The 16778-nt window shown below is 43.7% G+C and overlaps 1 protein-coding gene across 4 annotated transcripts in view; it reads right to left on the bottom strand.

Annotated features, from left to right (window-relative positions):
• Positions 1–16778, bottom strand: part of LOC132817260 (neuropilin-2-like) — a 103843-nt gene that overhangs the window by 27983 nt on the left and 59082 nt on the right. For all 4 annotated transcript variants that reach the window (XM_060827631.1, XM_060827630.1, XM_060827629.1 and 1 more), the window contains 3 exons: positions 15475–15833; positions 11832–11976; positions 5480–5584 (listed from right to left, as the gene is read on the bottom strand). In XM_060827631.1, the coding sequence (XP_060683614.1) occupies positions 5480–5584; positions 11832–11976; positions 15475–15833 (609 nt within the window). The remainder of the gene's footprint in view (positions 1–5479; positions 5585–11831; positions 11977–15474; positions 15834–16778) is intronic.

The raw sequence follows: 16778 nt of genomic DNA, 5'->3' as shown, positions 1-16778 counted from the left end.
GGCAGGTGTCTTTCCCTTAAGGTGGGGCATTTCAAGATTGAGAACATATTTTTAAGGTGAGAGGAGAAAGATTTAAGAAAGGCACAAGGGTAGCCTTTTTACACAGAGAGGGGTTCACATGTGGAATGAACTTCCAGAAGAAGTGGTGGATGCAGGTACAGTTACAATGTTTAAACGACATTGGGATAAGTGCATGAACAGGAAAGGTTTGGAGGGATATGGACCAAGCGCATGCAGGTGGGACTAGTTTAGTTTGGGATTACGATTGGCATAGACTGTTTGGACTGGAAGGTTTGTTTCCATGCTGTATGACTCAACAACTCTATAAGGTGACTAGCATTGGTGTCTATTTATGGGAGATAAATACAAGAAGCAGGTTAGGTGTGATTATGATAAGGCAAGATGAAGTAGAGTGGGAGGAGTCTCTTTTGTAGAGCATAAATAGTAGGACTGGGTGGCATGTTTCTGTGATGGACATTCTGTGCACGTGTACATGACATTAACTGCAACATGCAGACCATTTTTCATAAAATGTGGGGGCAGCATTTTGGGGTCTCTGCAGGAGGAGATGTGTGTGTGTGTGTGTGTGTGTGTGTGTGTGTGTGTGTGTGTGTATGTGTGTGCGTGTGCGTGTATACGAGCATGTGTGTCACTTTGTTGCAGGGGAATGGACTCAGACAGATGGGAACTGACCAGGGCCATTGGAACTTAGCGATGAGTTCAAATGTAACTGATTTTGGTTATACCTATGACACTGGTGTCATGAATTGATGCACTTTGAAGGGTAACATCCATCTATTTAGAACATTTGAACTCTCTTAAATGTGTCAATTCTAAATATTGCAGAAAAATAGGTTGAAACGGTCAGTGAGAGTAAAAAAGACATCTTACAGACTGATGGGGTTGACACACTAGCTGTGTAGGTTAGGAACTACACTGCCATCTAGTTGTTCAGTTTCAAAAGTGCTCTGGGTTTCAATTCAACAAGGGTGATTATTATTATTATTATTATTGTCATTACAAATGCTTGGCTGAGTTTCAAATGCTATAATTATCACAGCAGGAGATTCTAGATTCACAGTTTGATTGAGAATTTAATAAGGCATTAAAGAATTAGCTGTTTTTGATGTGAGGTCTGAATAGAGTGTGTTTATCTTTATAAGAGATTAACCACCTCAGGGGATTGAAAAGCTTGAATGGTTGACATAAATAGGAGTTTTGTTCCTCCCCCTATTAAGTGTATCGTCGTGCGGACTCTGTTAGATTGTGAAAAGTGTTTTTTTCCATCACATCACGGCTTCTGAGATCTGCCCATGCAGCTACTGGCTATGGAGGTAGCATTGGATGTATGGGTGATGGTGATGGTGTGGGTATGGCACAAATTGGAATGGAGAATGATGGGGGCTGCATGAGATGGTAGGGAAATGGCAGGGGGAGATGTAGGTGAAACAGCAAATAACCTACACAGACTTCCTAACCAGGGCACCTTGGTACACACCTGCCCCCTGTGACCACCCAGAATTTCTTTCTGGGATCACAAAACTGGGTGAAACAGGTCCCTTCCAGGCTAGGTGGATCTGTCGCACAGGGAGATGGCTCACCCTGGAGACACAGGTTTGGTCTCCAGTGTCTATTTGAAGCATTCTCAGGTCAGATAGAATGCAGCCAACTGGAGATTTAAAGCTCAATCTACCAATCTAACTATGCATCTTAGCTCTAGGCACAGACAAAAAGCATTTTCACACCCGCCACATTTATGGGGTTTCTTTGCAGTGGGAGTGCAGTGGCTGTGGCCATATCCCGCTCTTTCAGAACCACATGGCCAAGATTAGGAAAATAGTCACCTCACAATTAGCTGTGACAAGAAACATGCAAGCAGTTGATAATAACCATCCCCTTCCTCACGGATTAACTACTCATGGTTTGATGATTAATTCCGAAATAAAATGGGAATGAATTAGACCTTGTCACACAGAATCGTGTGCTCAGCAAAATGTCTTAAGGTCCCCTAATCAAGTACAAAACCTTGCAAAGACACTTAGGAAAAACAAATATAATCTCTTCGTGGTTAAAGCTGTAAAACAGAGTTCAAGTGAAATTTATTTTTTTCAAATATAAGTGCATCCGTTCAGTCAACGTTTCTTTCTTAATAGCTTTAATATGTGCATTGCCTGCCTATTTTCAAATACTTTTCCTGCAATTTTATGATTTGACTTAAATGTGCAGTCAATGATCAAGAGTTATTTTAAGTCTCACGTACAGGTCTGACTTACAAAAAACAGGGCCCAAGATGATGCATTGCACACAAGCCAATAAAATACTTCCTAGCCACTTGCACGGAGAGGAGAGGGGGAGAACAGGGAGAAATCAATGAAGATTGGGAGAAGGGAGGTGAGATAGATACATAGTAAAATTGAGAAACAATTCTCACAGAAATGTGTGACCAAAGAGAGAGAGAGAGTCCAGGTGACACTGAGGTAGAAGATGAAGTGGGGGACAGAAAGGGCGTGGAGGTAGGAGATGCTGGACTTGAGTGATCTCGAGCTGGGGGAGTGGCAAGAAATGGAGTTGGCGCAGAGGGAAACAAAATGCCTCGAAGGAGATGAACCAACAACTTTGCAGTGGAGGGCACCTCTAGCTCTGACAACTAGCCAGAATAAAACGTGACAGGCAAACATTCATACTAAGACTTGCTCATGATGGAATGTGCAGGGGCCGTGCACTAAAGGAGTGTTTAGGTCAGTTGGCTGGGTGGCCAGTCTGTAACACAGAGTGATGCTAACAATGTGGGTTCCGTTCCTGCACTGGCTGAAGTTACCATCAAAAACTTTCTTTCTTAATCTCCACCCTCACCTGAGGTGTGATGACTCTCAGATTAAACCGACACCATCACCAGCTGCCTCTCTCTGAGGGAATGGGACTATTGCACCTTCACCACACACAGTGTTTTTTGGATTTATTTTTAATTGATCAAACAACCCAACCTGCTTCCTAACTCTGTAATTTTTTTTTCTCTTCCACACCACTACTCTTAGTCATCCAGTTGTAAAGTCACACAACACGGAAACAGACCCTTTGGTCTAACCGTTCCCAAACCAAATTAGTCTCACTTGCCTGTGTTTGGCGCATATCCCTCGAAACTCTTTCTATTTATGTATTTTCCAAATATCTTTTAATCCTGCATCCATCACTTCCTCTGGCACCTCATTCCTCACACAAACCACTCTCTTGTGTAAAAATGTTGCCCTCATGTCCTTTTTATACCTTTCTCCTCTCGCCTTTAAAATATGCCCTCCCAGTTTTGAATTCCCCCACTTTAGGGAAAAAGAAACATTTCCTATTTGTCTAATCTATGCCCTTCATGATTTAATAAACCTCTATGAGGTCACTCTTCAACCTCCTATGCGCCAATGAAAAAAGCCCCAGCCTATTTATAATTCAAACTCTGCATCCTGGCAATGTCCTGGTAAATCTTTTCTGAACCTTCTCCAACTTAATAATATCCTTTCCAAAGCAAAGCAACCAGAACCGCACATATCTTCTTTTGGAGAACCATTTTACTTGTACAGGCATTTGTTACGGATCCTCAGGGACCCTGGCCCTGGGATTTGCAGCAGGTGGGAAGGGAACAGGCGATAGTATCTGGGTGATGACAACCCCAGGAATGCCATGATTACAGGGCATTGGACAACCTTAATAGCAAGACCTGACTAACCTTGTTTCACTCTGTTTGCAGCTCAGCTGACTAGTGTTCACATGGCAAAGCCAGCTACTGCGGTCCCTGAGCTATTAAATTCAATTAGCCATTAAAATCTGAGGTTCCAACCCTCAATCACCTGTTGTACGTGGTGACCCACCTATCCAGAGCAGGCTGACACAAAACTTATCGCAATTAACCCAGAAGTAGGTGGCTTTCAGTAAGCTTAAGGCCCAGGGCTGTGTGGAAGAGATTGCGGGAAGATGAGATGAGAGGTGTGGTTACTGCCGGTAATTGGTTTTCTAGCATTTTGTGTGGGGCCAAAAGCAGGAGGGTTGCATTTTCCCATTCCCCCCAGCGAGCCATAATCTCACAGTCCAACCCAACCCTACCCTACCCCACCTCCCAACAGTAAAATTTACCTCAGGCAAAACCTCCCCGCCCCCCCACCCAATGCCCCAGCTTCCTTGTTGGGGGGAGGGGTTGAGAAGGTACAGACGTCCCCTATCCCTACCTCATGCACAGAGATGAAACACTGCCCTCAGTGGCCAGAAAGTGCATTACTCTTGAGAGCAAGGGTGCTCCTCACAACTTCAGGGGAATTCATTTCTAATCGAAAACTCCAGATTTTCTCAGGTGAGTGGGGAAAGGACTTTTGATGCTTTTATTTGAATCTACAAGCTTGATTGTCCTGTCTACTTCCAAGTGGGCTTTTACTGTTATACAACCAGGTGCAATTCTGAAGAAGGTCAAAGCTGGTCTTTTGGACACTGACCACTGGGATTTATTTGATAACCAGTCAGAACATACTATCTTAGTTTTTAGTTACTTGATTTAAAACTGGTGATTCTGGTATTCTAAGCAAAGGCCATCTGCTGAGTTCAAGGTTGCCATGCAGAAAAATGCAAACTCGCATTTGGCATGAGATCACTTGACTTGAGTATCTAGTAAAGTACAGTTCAGAAACCAGGACCATCAGCCCATCATGTTTATGCTGACCATGATGCCATTCTAAACAATGCTATCTGCCTGCACGTAGCCAGTATCCCTCTAATCTTTGCCTATTTGTGGGTCTATCTAAAAGCCTCTTTGTCACGTCCTCAAAAAAACTCAATCAAATTTGTGAGACAAGACCTCCCCCGCATAAAGCTATGCTGACTATAGGCCCTTTCTTTTCCAAATGTGATTAAATCCTGCACCTAAGTCTTATTCGGGATGTAAAAATGAATGATGTGCTTGGGTCTTTAATTCTCCAAATTGAACTATGGAGACTATGTTTGTGTACTTTGATGCAAGAGTATTTCTGGATCTTTAATCATTTTTTTCATTGGCAATATTTTTGAACAAAAATTCTTCTACATTTGCTACATTACTGCCCCAAGGGCTATTTGGATTTGCTGGCATTTTGGGGTCATATTCCTCTGGCCCAGTGTTCCACTGCATTATTGACCCAGTTTTCTCTGGTTTAGTGGCCAATGTTTCTCTTGATTCCTGACCATCTTTCTCTCAATTACAATCCAAAGTTTCACTCAACTTTTGGCCAGTGTTTCTCTGTATTATCTATCCAGTGTTTCTCTGCATTATTGGTCCACTCTAACTTAAAAAAAAACCCATTTCTGTAGACTGCAGCAGGAAAAAAACAATTTAACCGTGAGAGAACTACATCCCTCGATTTATTTCCTTTATTCATTCCTGCCTCTCTTGAGAATGGCTGAAAAATCATTAAATCTGTAACAAATGAGGGGCAGGGGTGATATTACTGCTGCATTCTCATGAACTTACCAATTGTCACGCAGGATGGGTCACCCCCACTGGCGCACGGAGCCTCTGTGACATTCTCTCCGACCCACTGTGTTGAGGCAACAGTTGCAGCAGATGTGGTGGTTGCTGGAAGAACAAAGCAGTTCAGGTGAGGTTGCAGAACAAGTTGGTAATTTAGAATTATATCACTTTTCAAAGCGCAAAACCTGATGAGACAGCGTGTACTGAGGACATGCGATGTGCTCGAGAAGAGGGTTAGAAATTGCAGTACAATAAAGGCTCATCATGTCCTCACTGTGGTTCACACCCAGTGAATTAGTCTTGCTGAAAATTGGATAACGAAAGGATACGAGGTGAAGTGAGTGACCGGGAATGGAAGTACAGTCTGCAATTCCACACCAACTTGCATTTCTGTAACACCTTTGATGGAGCAGAATATCTCAAGCCATTTCACAGGTGTGTTACCAGACAAAGTTTGAGACTGAACATAAGATATCCAGACAGGCAAAAAGCTTGATCAAACAGGTAGGTGTTATGGGGCTTCTTACTGGAGAAAAGAGGGGTTTTGGAAAGGAAGTCTAGAACTTTGGGGCCTCGGCACTTCAAGACACGCCTATGAATGTTGGGGCTATGGAAGTAGGAGATGGGCTAGAGAGATCTCAGAGGGTTGTAACACTGGAGGAGATTATGTAATTGGAAGAATATGTACTTCAATGCATCACTGCTTGACAACTCAGTCCAGGATTTCTCATTTTGATTAACCTTTCTGCGAATGCATTTTACATAAACCTTGCCTGGATCTTATAATTAATTACATTATAAACTACTCCCCGACAGATTGACAAATTATCTTCCCTTTGCAACTGAGCGAGATTAGTGCAAATCTGCTCCATACAAATTTGCCAGTTATGAAAATAGACCTTCATAATTGTAAATGTTATTAGGAAGCAATTACTCCAAATGCACACATACACATATACACAAACAAATACACTGAAATCTGTGACCAATTTAAAATACAATGAGCACTGTAAAAATATCTAAAGAATTTATTTTTTTCAAAAATGGTGTCTGGCCTGAATTTCTACTTCAAGGCATGAAGGGAAGGCAGAATAAACAGATCAATTAGTACTCTGGATAATGTTTACTGTTCTACATTGGAACCAAGTTATTATAAAAAATGAATGAATCTCTTTCTTTCTTGATCCAACTTGGCACACTTTCAAAACTTGACTATAACAAATCATTTCTTGATCACAATAGCTTTTTAAAATTCCTCAAAGGCTTTGCATTAAATCACCGCTAAAAGCAATCTCCTGCCAGTTTCCCAGAATATCTGATCCAATTGATCTGGGTTCAGTAACACACATTGCACCTCCTAATAAAGTAATGGGACAGAAAGCAGAAAGCACTAGTTGATTGAAAGAGGACATAATCCAGGCTGACGCTTTGATGCAGTACTGAGGGATTGCTGCGTTTTCAGGAGGTGAGCCAGGAAAATGAGGCATATGCCAACTTTCTCAGGCTGGTGTGAAAGATTCCACATCATAATACCAAAAACAGGAGAGCTCTTCGTTAATGTCCTGGCCAATATACATCCCTCAACCGACATCGCCACCACAGATAATCTGGCCCTTATCTTATTGGGATCTTACCAAGCACAGATTGGTTGGTGAATTGTCTCTGTTATGCTTCAAACATTGCTCAATTGCCCATGAAACATTTTAGGCTATTGTGTGGTTTCGAAAGTGGTGAGTCTTATGATCCCACCCTCTGCTAACACCAGATCTTAGAATGAAACCTCATTGTTAGATCTTAACTTGACGTTTTTTTTAGAACCATGGTGGTAAGTTGCTGAATGCATTCACATGCGTCCATCATTGTACTTTTAATGCAAAGAATAAAGCATTTATTACACCAGATAAACAGGAACAACATTACACGAGACAAAATGAAGTTGGAAAGATTTCATTACAGATATCAGAAGAAGAGAGATCAACAGATATCAAATTCACACTACATCTTGCATCCCAGCAAACATCCAACTTCAGTGAAGAGTTACCACTATCTCCTCAGCACGGCTCCTTGCTCAGATTCAGACTGGTACAGCTGCTTTCAGTTTCCTTTTAGAAAACTTCTGTGCAGTCACAAGATGCTTTCTACCTTCTGCTAGAATCTCTTCCAAAACGCTTAAATCAAACTACAAACTAAACTCATAGTAATATTAACTTTTGAGCAACCACATGAGTTCATTCAATCCAATATATCTACAACCTTTCACACTCTGGCATACAACACACCCAAACCGACTGATCTTTTGGATTGTTCTGCCTCTCTCTTATGTCATTGGACCCCTGTCACTAAGCAGAAGCATGATTAATTCCTCTCCCTTTTTTTCTTAATGCACTGAACTGTTCACCTCAAAGGTTTAAATCCTCATCAAAATGTGTATGCCCAACAGCCACCTCGAGACTTTTCAGTGCCAAAACGTAGGGGCACTCAAAAGAAACTAAACTTCCTTCTGAATTTACGGAACACAAGATATGAACTCAAATTATAAATTGGACATTGTCCTGAACAGTAAGAAATAATGCCTTGTATTTCCATGAGTGAAGCACATTTAAGAAACATAGGGAATAGCTCTTTGTTCAATAGTCCGTAATGCTGTTGACACTAATTAAGTCCCCATATTTTAACCAAAGCATAGCCCCATAACCCACTGCTGGAGTTCAGCTTCTGCATTAAGCTGATTGACAGCATCCATTGTGAATAGTCAAGGTCCTGACTAACAAATTAATTAAAACAAAATGATTGCGAGTATTTTTTTCCCCAGTTTCTGGTTGGCTTGCTGAGCCCTGAGAAGCTGTGCTGGAATGTACAGCTTAAACTCTCAAGAGACAAAGGGTCTGTATCTCAACAGGACAACTGGCAACAGGTTCCAAATTAGAACAACCAGTGCACGACACAAAGTAGTCTCTTGTTTGTAGCGTGCTTTGGGATGTCTGAGATTCTGAAACATCTTTAAATGCTGGTCTCTCTTTAAATACCATGGAAACCCATCACCCTGATCAACAGGAAGTAGAGATGAGGAGACATGTGTAGCTGAATGCATTGGAAGGTAGCATGTCACTTGTCACCTCACAGTTGTATTGTCAGTAATTGGCACCAACGTGGGGACTTCAGACAGAGGAAATGCCTGGAACGTACAAGTCAGAAATAGCTCAACAGGCCCTTGTCAGTGTCTATTCCCCACATGAGCATTGACCTTTCTCTCTCCACATCACACCATTGGCAAATCCCTTTATTCTCATCTCCCTCATGTGATCATCTAGCTTCACCTCAAACTCAACTCCCCGTGGAAGTGGTTTTCATAGTTTGTTGTGACAGTAGATTGCACATCCATCTAGAGTGTGGCGCAGGAAAAACACAGCAGGTCAGGCAGCATCCGTGGAGCAGGAGAATCGACATTTCAGGCATACGCCCTTCATCAGGAATGCAGGGCTTCCTGATGAAGGGCTTATGCCAGGAATGTTGATTCTCCTGCTCCTCAGATGCTGCCTGACCTGCTGTGCTTTTCCAGTGCCATGCTCTCGACTCTGATCTCCAGCATCTGCAGTCCTCACTTTCTCCTATTTTTAGAAGCAACACGACAGAAGAGTTTCTTTGGCCTATCAAGTCTGTACCGCCACACATACACTGCAATCCAGCTAGTCCCACTTCACCCACAGCAGGGCCATAGCACTGAATGTTACAAGTGTGCGTCCAAGTATGTTTTAAAGGCTCTGAGGTTTCCCATTTCATCATCTCCCATGGCAGTGGATTCCATATTCCAACGCCACTCTAACCACACGATATTGTGATCCTCATACTGGTCTCCTTCATAAATGGAAAGGTCTTCTCCAAGTCAACCCAATCAAACCCCTTCATAATTTTGAACCGCTCTACCTAGTCATCAAAAGCCTTGCATCAGAAAAAAGAGCACCCAGCCTTTTCCATCTTGTACGATAATTGCACTCTCCATTCTGGTCACATTCTTGGCAATCTGTTATTATACTTCCATCAGTGCTTCTTTGTAGAGCAGAGAGGAGTGTCTCAGTTTAGGTCCAATCATGATTATAGAGAGGACAAAAAAAAACCCAGTGAGATATTTTTCCACCACAAAGCTTGCCATCTACGTCTTAATCAGCACCATGTGGAGGAGGCTGGAGAGCTATACTTTGCTGATTACTGGAGGAATCATGATGATGGCTTTGGGATGGGGGGGGGGGGGCGATGGTGGAAGGAAGCAGGGAAGAGAGAGGAGGCCGGCAGATATGAACTAATGAGAGACCAAAAAAGTATGAAAATGGGAAAGCTGGAGGAGGCAGAGATTATTCCAGGATCTGAAGAGTTATCATTGGGAATCTCAAAAGGCATTGGGCACTGTAATCACCAGCAGATGTCTGGGCCTTTCACACTGAAGGCTAATTTAACAAGAGCACAAGACCATCCTGCATTGCTTGTGGTGACTTATGACATCCCGGTAAACGAGTGAACAAGATCCCCCTCCATTGCAGTGTCCTTGTGGGGAACCTTGCCTACTCATGGTACTATTCCAACTAGCAGGCTGTGGTGGCCAGGATAGCAGTGAGAGAGGTTGGTTTGTGAAGTATCTAACTCTAACCCTCCAAGGCTGATTGGGAACAGATCCTCTCACTTGACAACTTCCTGCATCAGCATCTAAAGACGCTGAGCATTTGAGATGTGGTTTCAGTAAGCACTTCCCCATGCCTCCCAAACATCTGGCGAACAGCTCCAGGCATTAACTGCCTTTATTTCAAGAAAAGGAAAATCACAATTACCAATTCATAAGGGGGCGGCTGAACTGCAAACACAAATTGCAGAGCCCGAGACACACTCTGGCTCTGCGAGTCCATCTCCGCCATATAACTGTCAAGAGATTAGTTTCACACAATCCCTTTGAGATGTCTCTACATTTTTCAAAAAGCTGAACTCCACATCTGGGTTATTCGTTCAGGATCATTTAACAATTTAAAGTATTTTTTCACAACATTTCTTGGCATAAGTATGACCGAACTATTGCATGTGTGTGTGTGTGTGTGTGTGTGTGTGTGTGTGTGTGTGTGTGTGTGTGTGTGTGTGTGTGTGTGTGTGTGTGTGTGTGTGTGTGTGTGTGTGTGTGTGTGTGTGTGTGTGTGTTCATGGGGTCACACATGGAGGCACCAGCAAGTCAACCAGCAACTGAGATCTCTCTATCTCTATTTCCTCAAGCCCTAGCTCTTTGATGAAGCATTAGTTAGATGTTTAGAGATCACTTTGCGCAGCTTGGCATCAAGCTTTGTTTGGAAACACTCCCGTGTAACGCCTTGCGTTGGTTTGCTGCACTTGAAGGTGCTATACAAATGCAAAGTTGTTGGTGTTAGCACTGAGGCCGGATATCTTTAAAAAAAATAGGCTAGAGGATGCTGGAAGTACTCAGTGCCAGCTCCATGTCAGCAAGTTGTCGGGCCTGATAAATTCCAAGCATTTTCTGTGCACAGAACTGTGGTTCTTGAGAGACTGAGGGTGGAGTGTGCAAATTGGTCACCAAATGTGATTGTGCGCAAGTGTGAATCTCAGGTGAGTGAAATTGTGTGGAGATTGTGTACTAGTTTGAGCACTGGAATGAATGGGTATGACTTGATTCCAAATACTGTAGTGAGCGAGTGAGATTGTGCATCTGAAGATTGTGCATGTGAAAATATTGACGTGCGTGGGTGAGAGTGAATGTAAACAAGTCTATGAATGAGTCAGAATACATGAATGTCAGTGGAAGTTTGTGAATGCATGACTGATATCAATCAAGACCTCACATAGATGTAATCTGTCAAAGTTGCGAAACGGAATCTGGGGCTAAATATCTTGGCAGTGCTACTCCACTAGGAAATTACAATGATCCGTTGCTTTGGTAAAGACAAAAGAGACACACACAGACAGACATACACTCTGTGACACACGCGCACACACATGCACACACACACACACACACACACACACTCTGACACATGCACACAGACACTGACACACACACAGACGCGCACACACACTTGCACACTCAAGCATTCACACAACAAATAAACATACACAGGCACTGACACACACAGACATGCACACACACACGTGCACAGACATGCACACACAGGCACACACACTGCCACTCACAGATATGCGCACACACATACAGATACACACACACCCTGAAACAGACATACACGCACACACACAGAGACACACACACACACACACACACACACACACACACACACACAGATAGACTGAGACACTGGAACATGTAGAGACACACATGCACACAAACTTTTGGAAATACACCTACCCATTAAATCACAGCCCTGCAGCTCAAAGCGCATCCCAATTCCAGCAGGGGACCATCTCTCTGGGTATACTCGGACAAAGCGTGCAGGAACAGGATCAAAGCGGCGGATCTCAGGAGTGTCGTAGTTCATGTTCCCTTCAAACATCTGAGAATAACGGAGAGAGACAGATCGAGTAAACCTGACCAGTTGACCACCACAGACTTGCATTTCTTTAACAACTTCCTCCACCTTAGCAGTGTCGTCTCTGTTATAAAGTAGGAAGCAGTGCAGCCAATCTGCACAAAACAAGCTTCAACAGGAACATTAAAACAAAGGCTGATGTAGTCTGTTTTAGTAATTAATGCCAGCCAGGATCTTTTTAAAAATTTGTTAATGGCATGTCAGCATCTCTGGCTGGGCCAGCGTTTACGACCACCCATAGGAGACAACCACATTGCTGTGGGTCTGGAGTTACATGTAGTCCAGACCAGTTAGAGACACCAGATTTCCTTCCCTTCATTACAGGACATTAGTGAACGTACAGATGGTGGTGGGTGCATGGAATGCATTGCCAGCAGCGGTAGTAGAGTCAGATACATTAGGGACGTTGGATGATAGTAAAACTTAGGGTACGTAGATTAGTTTGATCTTAGAGTAGGATAAAAGGTTGGCACAACATTGAGGGCTGAAGGCATGAGACTGACGTTTTTATTTCATCAGCTGCTATGGTGGGATATGAGCCCATGTTTCCAGAACATTAGCCTGGGTTGGGAACATTGGTGAGGAGAGGGCTGTTGGAGGTTGTGGTGTCTGGATTACTAGCCCAGTGATAGTACCAGTAGATCATCATGTCTGGGGAGCTCATGCCTGCTCATCTTCAAAACAGAGGCATGGACCGTTTTAAGATGCACCCAAAGAGGGCAAGTGAGGCTGAAGTCTCACATGAGAGATGGTGCACTCGAAATGCACACCTCAGAACACCATGGCAATGTCAGCCTGGAACAAATCACGGGAACTGGGATAAAAACCAAAAGAACTGCGGATGCCGTACATTGGAAACAAAAACGGGAATTGCTGGGAAAGCTCAGCAGGTCCGGCAGCATCTGTGGAGTGAAATCAGAGTTAACGTTTCGGGTCCAGTCACCTTTCTTCCAAGCTGATGGTAGCTGGGGAAAAAGTTGTTTTCTTTAATGCTGAAGGTAGAGTTGGGGGAGGGGCTAAGGAGTAAAAAATAGGAGGAGAGACAAGGATAAAGACAAAGGAATGGATAATGATCAGCCTGAGAGAGTGACTAGGTGGAATACGGGTTTTCTCTAGGCTGATGCTTATCGCCTCAACTATCATCAGTAAATAATGGAATAGGCCTGGTTATTATCACAGGTCTGTCTGTGGGACCTTGCTGTGCACACACTGGCAGTCATGCCTCATATGTTATAACAGCAGTTGAGAACACGAGAGAGGCTGCAGACATAAAAAGATGCTCTGCCTTCCCTTGTTTTCCTCTTGGCATGCAGTGAAGATGCAAATGTTACAAACCGCTCTGAATATTTCATTTGTCATGTCGCCCTGAGCTAGAAGTTGTAAATTAAGTCAGCTGAAAACAAATGCAATAAATTGTTAATTGCTGAAAAAAAACTTGACTGGCAATATGTTTTTGTTTCTGTCTCTCTCCTTCTCTGATAATGAGAAACTATGTTTTCTAATATCTAAAGAGTGCTTGATTTATTCTTCCCATTTCCTTTTCTCCCCTCTGATTCCGTTCTTGTCTCAGAGTCTTACTACTCCAGTCACAGAATGGGAAACGTAAAACAGTGCAAAAAAGAGGCCATTTGGCCCAGTCTGGAACTGCTACCCTCTCTGAAAGAGGCTGGGTCCTATTACTTTCCCATTGCCTTGCAGTGATTTCCCCTTGCTGCAAGTCAATATTGGATTTGCTTCCACCGCTCACCCAGGCACAGCATTCGAGATCCACTGCATCGCTTGCTGCTAACCTACAAGGTGTTAGGAATGGGAGTGCATGTGACAGCGCAGGTCTGACTGTCCCTGACAGCTTGTCAGTCACCAACAGAAGTTAATGTCCTTAGTCAGCATCAGTTTTACTGATAGTGAACACCAGTAAGAAAGGGGTACCCCAAACTGCCAGCAACAATTCATCCCAATCTGTGAGGCGAACTCAATAAGCTTTTAGCAATGCTGTCTCCTTAAGAGAGACAGGCACGGACTGACATCATGTGAGCCTGGAGGAAGTGGCACATTCCCACTTTTACTTTGAGTATTACTATTCTGGTAAACATTCTCTCTGCCCTCCCTTAAGGCCTCAACAGACTTCCAGATGTAGAGGCCCCACTTCAGTGCTTAACAGTACAAGCACAAGCACCTCGAAAACACTCTTTGAGATCCCAAGGACAGCTGTCACTGTCTCCTCTTCCCGCACACAGGTTACAAAACCTGGCATATTGTTTCCATTATCAGAAAGGAGGCAGATTGCGTAGGTTAAGATTCCAAGTCACTTTTCCACTCAGCATTCAAATTATATGAAATTAATTCAATTACTTTAACCTAGCTGGACTCAACGGTCTGGACAAAGTAAAGAGCCCACTCTCGAATTTCTAATTGGCTCATATGTGTGTGGGATCGTTGATGAAGGTGTGTAGATGTGACAACTTGTAGTAGCCCACCGTCCACCAAATCTTATCATTTAGACAACATTAGATGACACAGTTGTGTAGCGGTTGGAACACAGGTGGTGTCTACAAAACTTGGTCTCCTCTCCTCCCGTCTTCCCCAACTTCCCTCAGTCAGTGTGTTCCCACCTTCAAGAGAACAAAGGTGATTGTGGTTATCTTTTTTTCAAAAGCTAAGTGTTGACACCCCAGTGTCAACCAATAAGCTGGGAGAGGAGATGGGATTTACGACAGGATTTTGGAAAGTCCACTGTGCTGCAAAGAGGGTGAAGAGAAAAACCCGGTGTGGGTGCTGGGAATCAGGAACAAGAACAGAAATTGCTGGAAAAAGCTCAGCAGGTCTGGCAGTATGTGTGCAGACAGAGTTGAGTTAACATACTGAGTGCAGTGACTGCTCTTAGAGCCATTGAGTCATAGAGATGTACAGCATGGAAACAGACCCTTCGGTCCAACCCGTCCATGCCGACCAGATATCCCAACCCAATCTATTCCCACCTGCCAGCACCTGGCCCATATCCCTCCAAACCCTTCCCATTCATACACCCATCTAGATGCCTTTTAAATGTTGCAATTGTACCAGCCTCCACCACATTCTCTGGCAGCTCATTCCATACCAGTACCACCCTCTGTGTGAAAAGGTTGCCCGTAAGGTCTCTTTTATATCTTTCCCCTCTCAGCCTAAACCTATTCTGAAATATAAAGAGTGTCTATCTCAATGACAGCAAAGAGAACGCATAACTTAAACCACAGCAAAGTCTCTTGTTAATAGCAGGATTATTTAATGCAGGAATTGGAGGATAGATGTATACATCATACTTGATAAATAAATTCCATTCAGGAGGTCTAGCTCCCATTGATGGGGGAATGACCCAGTCACCTCTGTTCTGACTGGTTCCTGTGCTACCTTTAGTACACAGTGGTCAACCTTGTTAGGCACATACGCTTTGCAAAAAGAAATCGAAGAAATTGAGGGCCACACCTTATGCCGTGATCCTCCAGATTCCTTCACAAATGTCCAGTTGGCTCCATTCATGCTGTACGCCAACTTAAACTTCCGTACAAAAGCCTTGTTCTCCCCTCCTGTCCCACCATCCATGACCGACGCTCCGCGCGCCCCCTGGATGATGATGGCACTGACGGTCTTCGGCGTGGGCAAGGCCACCTGGAGCCACTCCGTGCCGGGCGGAGGGTGAGGTTGCTGTGGGTACCAACCGGATCGGCTGGCGATGAGCCGAGCACTGCCTGGCGACCAGTGGTAGTCCCGGGTAGAGGAGGCTGTGATCTGGGAGTCAGGGATGATGCCAGATAGCATTCCCAGCATATCAGAGCACGGTGCATCTGTTAAAAGAGACAGAGTGTTGGCTATTCAACCAATCTACAACTCTAAGTTGCTTCTAATAATATCCTACTGTCTTTACTATTCCTTACCCACATACCAACCCTGTGACCCTGCAGGATCTCGGTGCTCTGGCCTCTTGAACAATTCACAATTGCTTTCATTCTGTATTAGTGGCCCATACTTCCAAACAATGTGGTCCTGAGCTCTGTGATTAGATACCAGCAGCAAAGTGGTTAAGGTACTGGACTAGTAACTCCTCAGATGTGATTTCAAATCAATAATAGAGGTCATGAAACAACTGGATTGTCACTAAAGTCCTTCAAAGAAGGAAAATGGCCGTCCTTTCTTGATCCAGTGGAGCTGCGGCTCCTGATTCAGAGATAACAGAGTTGACTTGTCTCTGAAGTAGGATGTAAGAGCAGGAGTCGGCCAATTTGCCCCTTTCAGCCTGCTTCATCATTCAATAAGATCGTGGCTTACCTCGTTGTGGTTTCCTGTCTGTTCCCCTTTGCCCTTGATTCTCCTGTTTATAAAAGTTGTACTGAACTTTGAGCAAATTCAAAGACCCTGCCTCCATTACCTTCCAAAGAGGAAAGCTCCACATTCTAGTGACGCTTTGAGTCTCTGTCATAAGTGGGAGAGGGCTTTAATTCTTTAAAATATTTCCTCTTATTTTAGTCTTCCTCTCACCAGTAAAAATCCTCTGGAGTATCCAGCCTATCCAGTGTTTCAATACAATCAATTCTCATTTTTCAAAACCCCAGTGGATATAGGCCTACCCTTTCTACAGAACATAAACTTTCACCCCGGCAGTGATTCGAGTGAACCTTCTCAGAACTGCCTCTAAAGCTACTATATCTTTGAGGAAATAAGGAGGCCACAACTGGATACTCTCTCCGAATGTGATCTCACCAATCACTGCATCATTGCAGTAAAACCTCCTT

Source organism: Hemiscyllium ocellatum, chromosome 7, assembly GCF_020745735.1.
Source record: "Hemiscyllium ocellatum isolate sHemOce1 chromosome 7, sHemOce1.pat.X.cur, whole genome shotgun sequence".
Classification (NCBI taxonomy): Eukaryota; Metazoa; Chordata; class Chondrichthyes; order Orectolobiformes; family Hemiscylliidae; genus Hemiscyllium; species Hemiscyllium ocellatum.
Note: the sequence above shows the minus strand (reverse complement) of the source record. Positions and strands in the feature narration are given on the sequence as shown.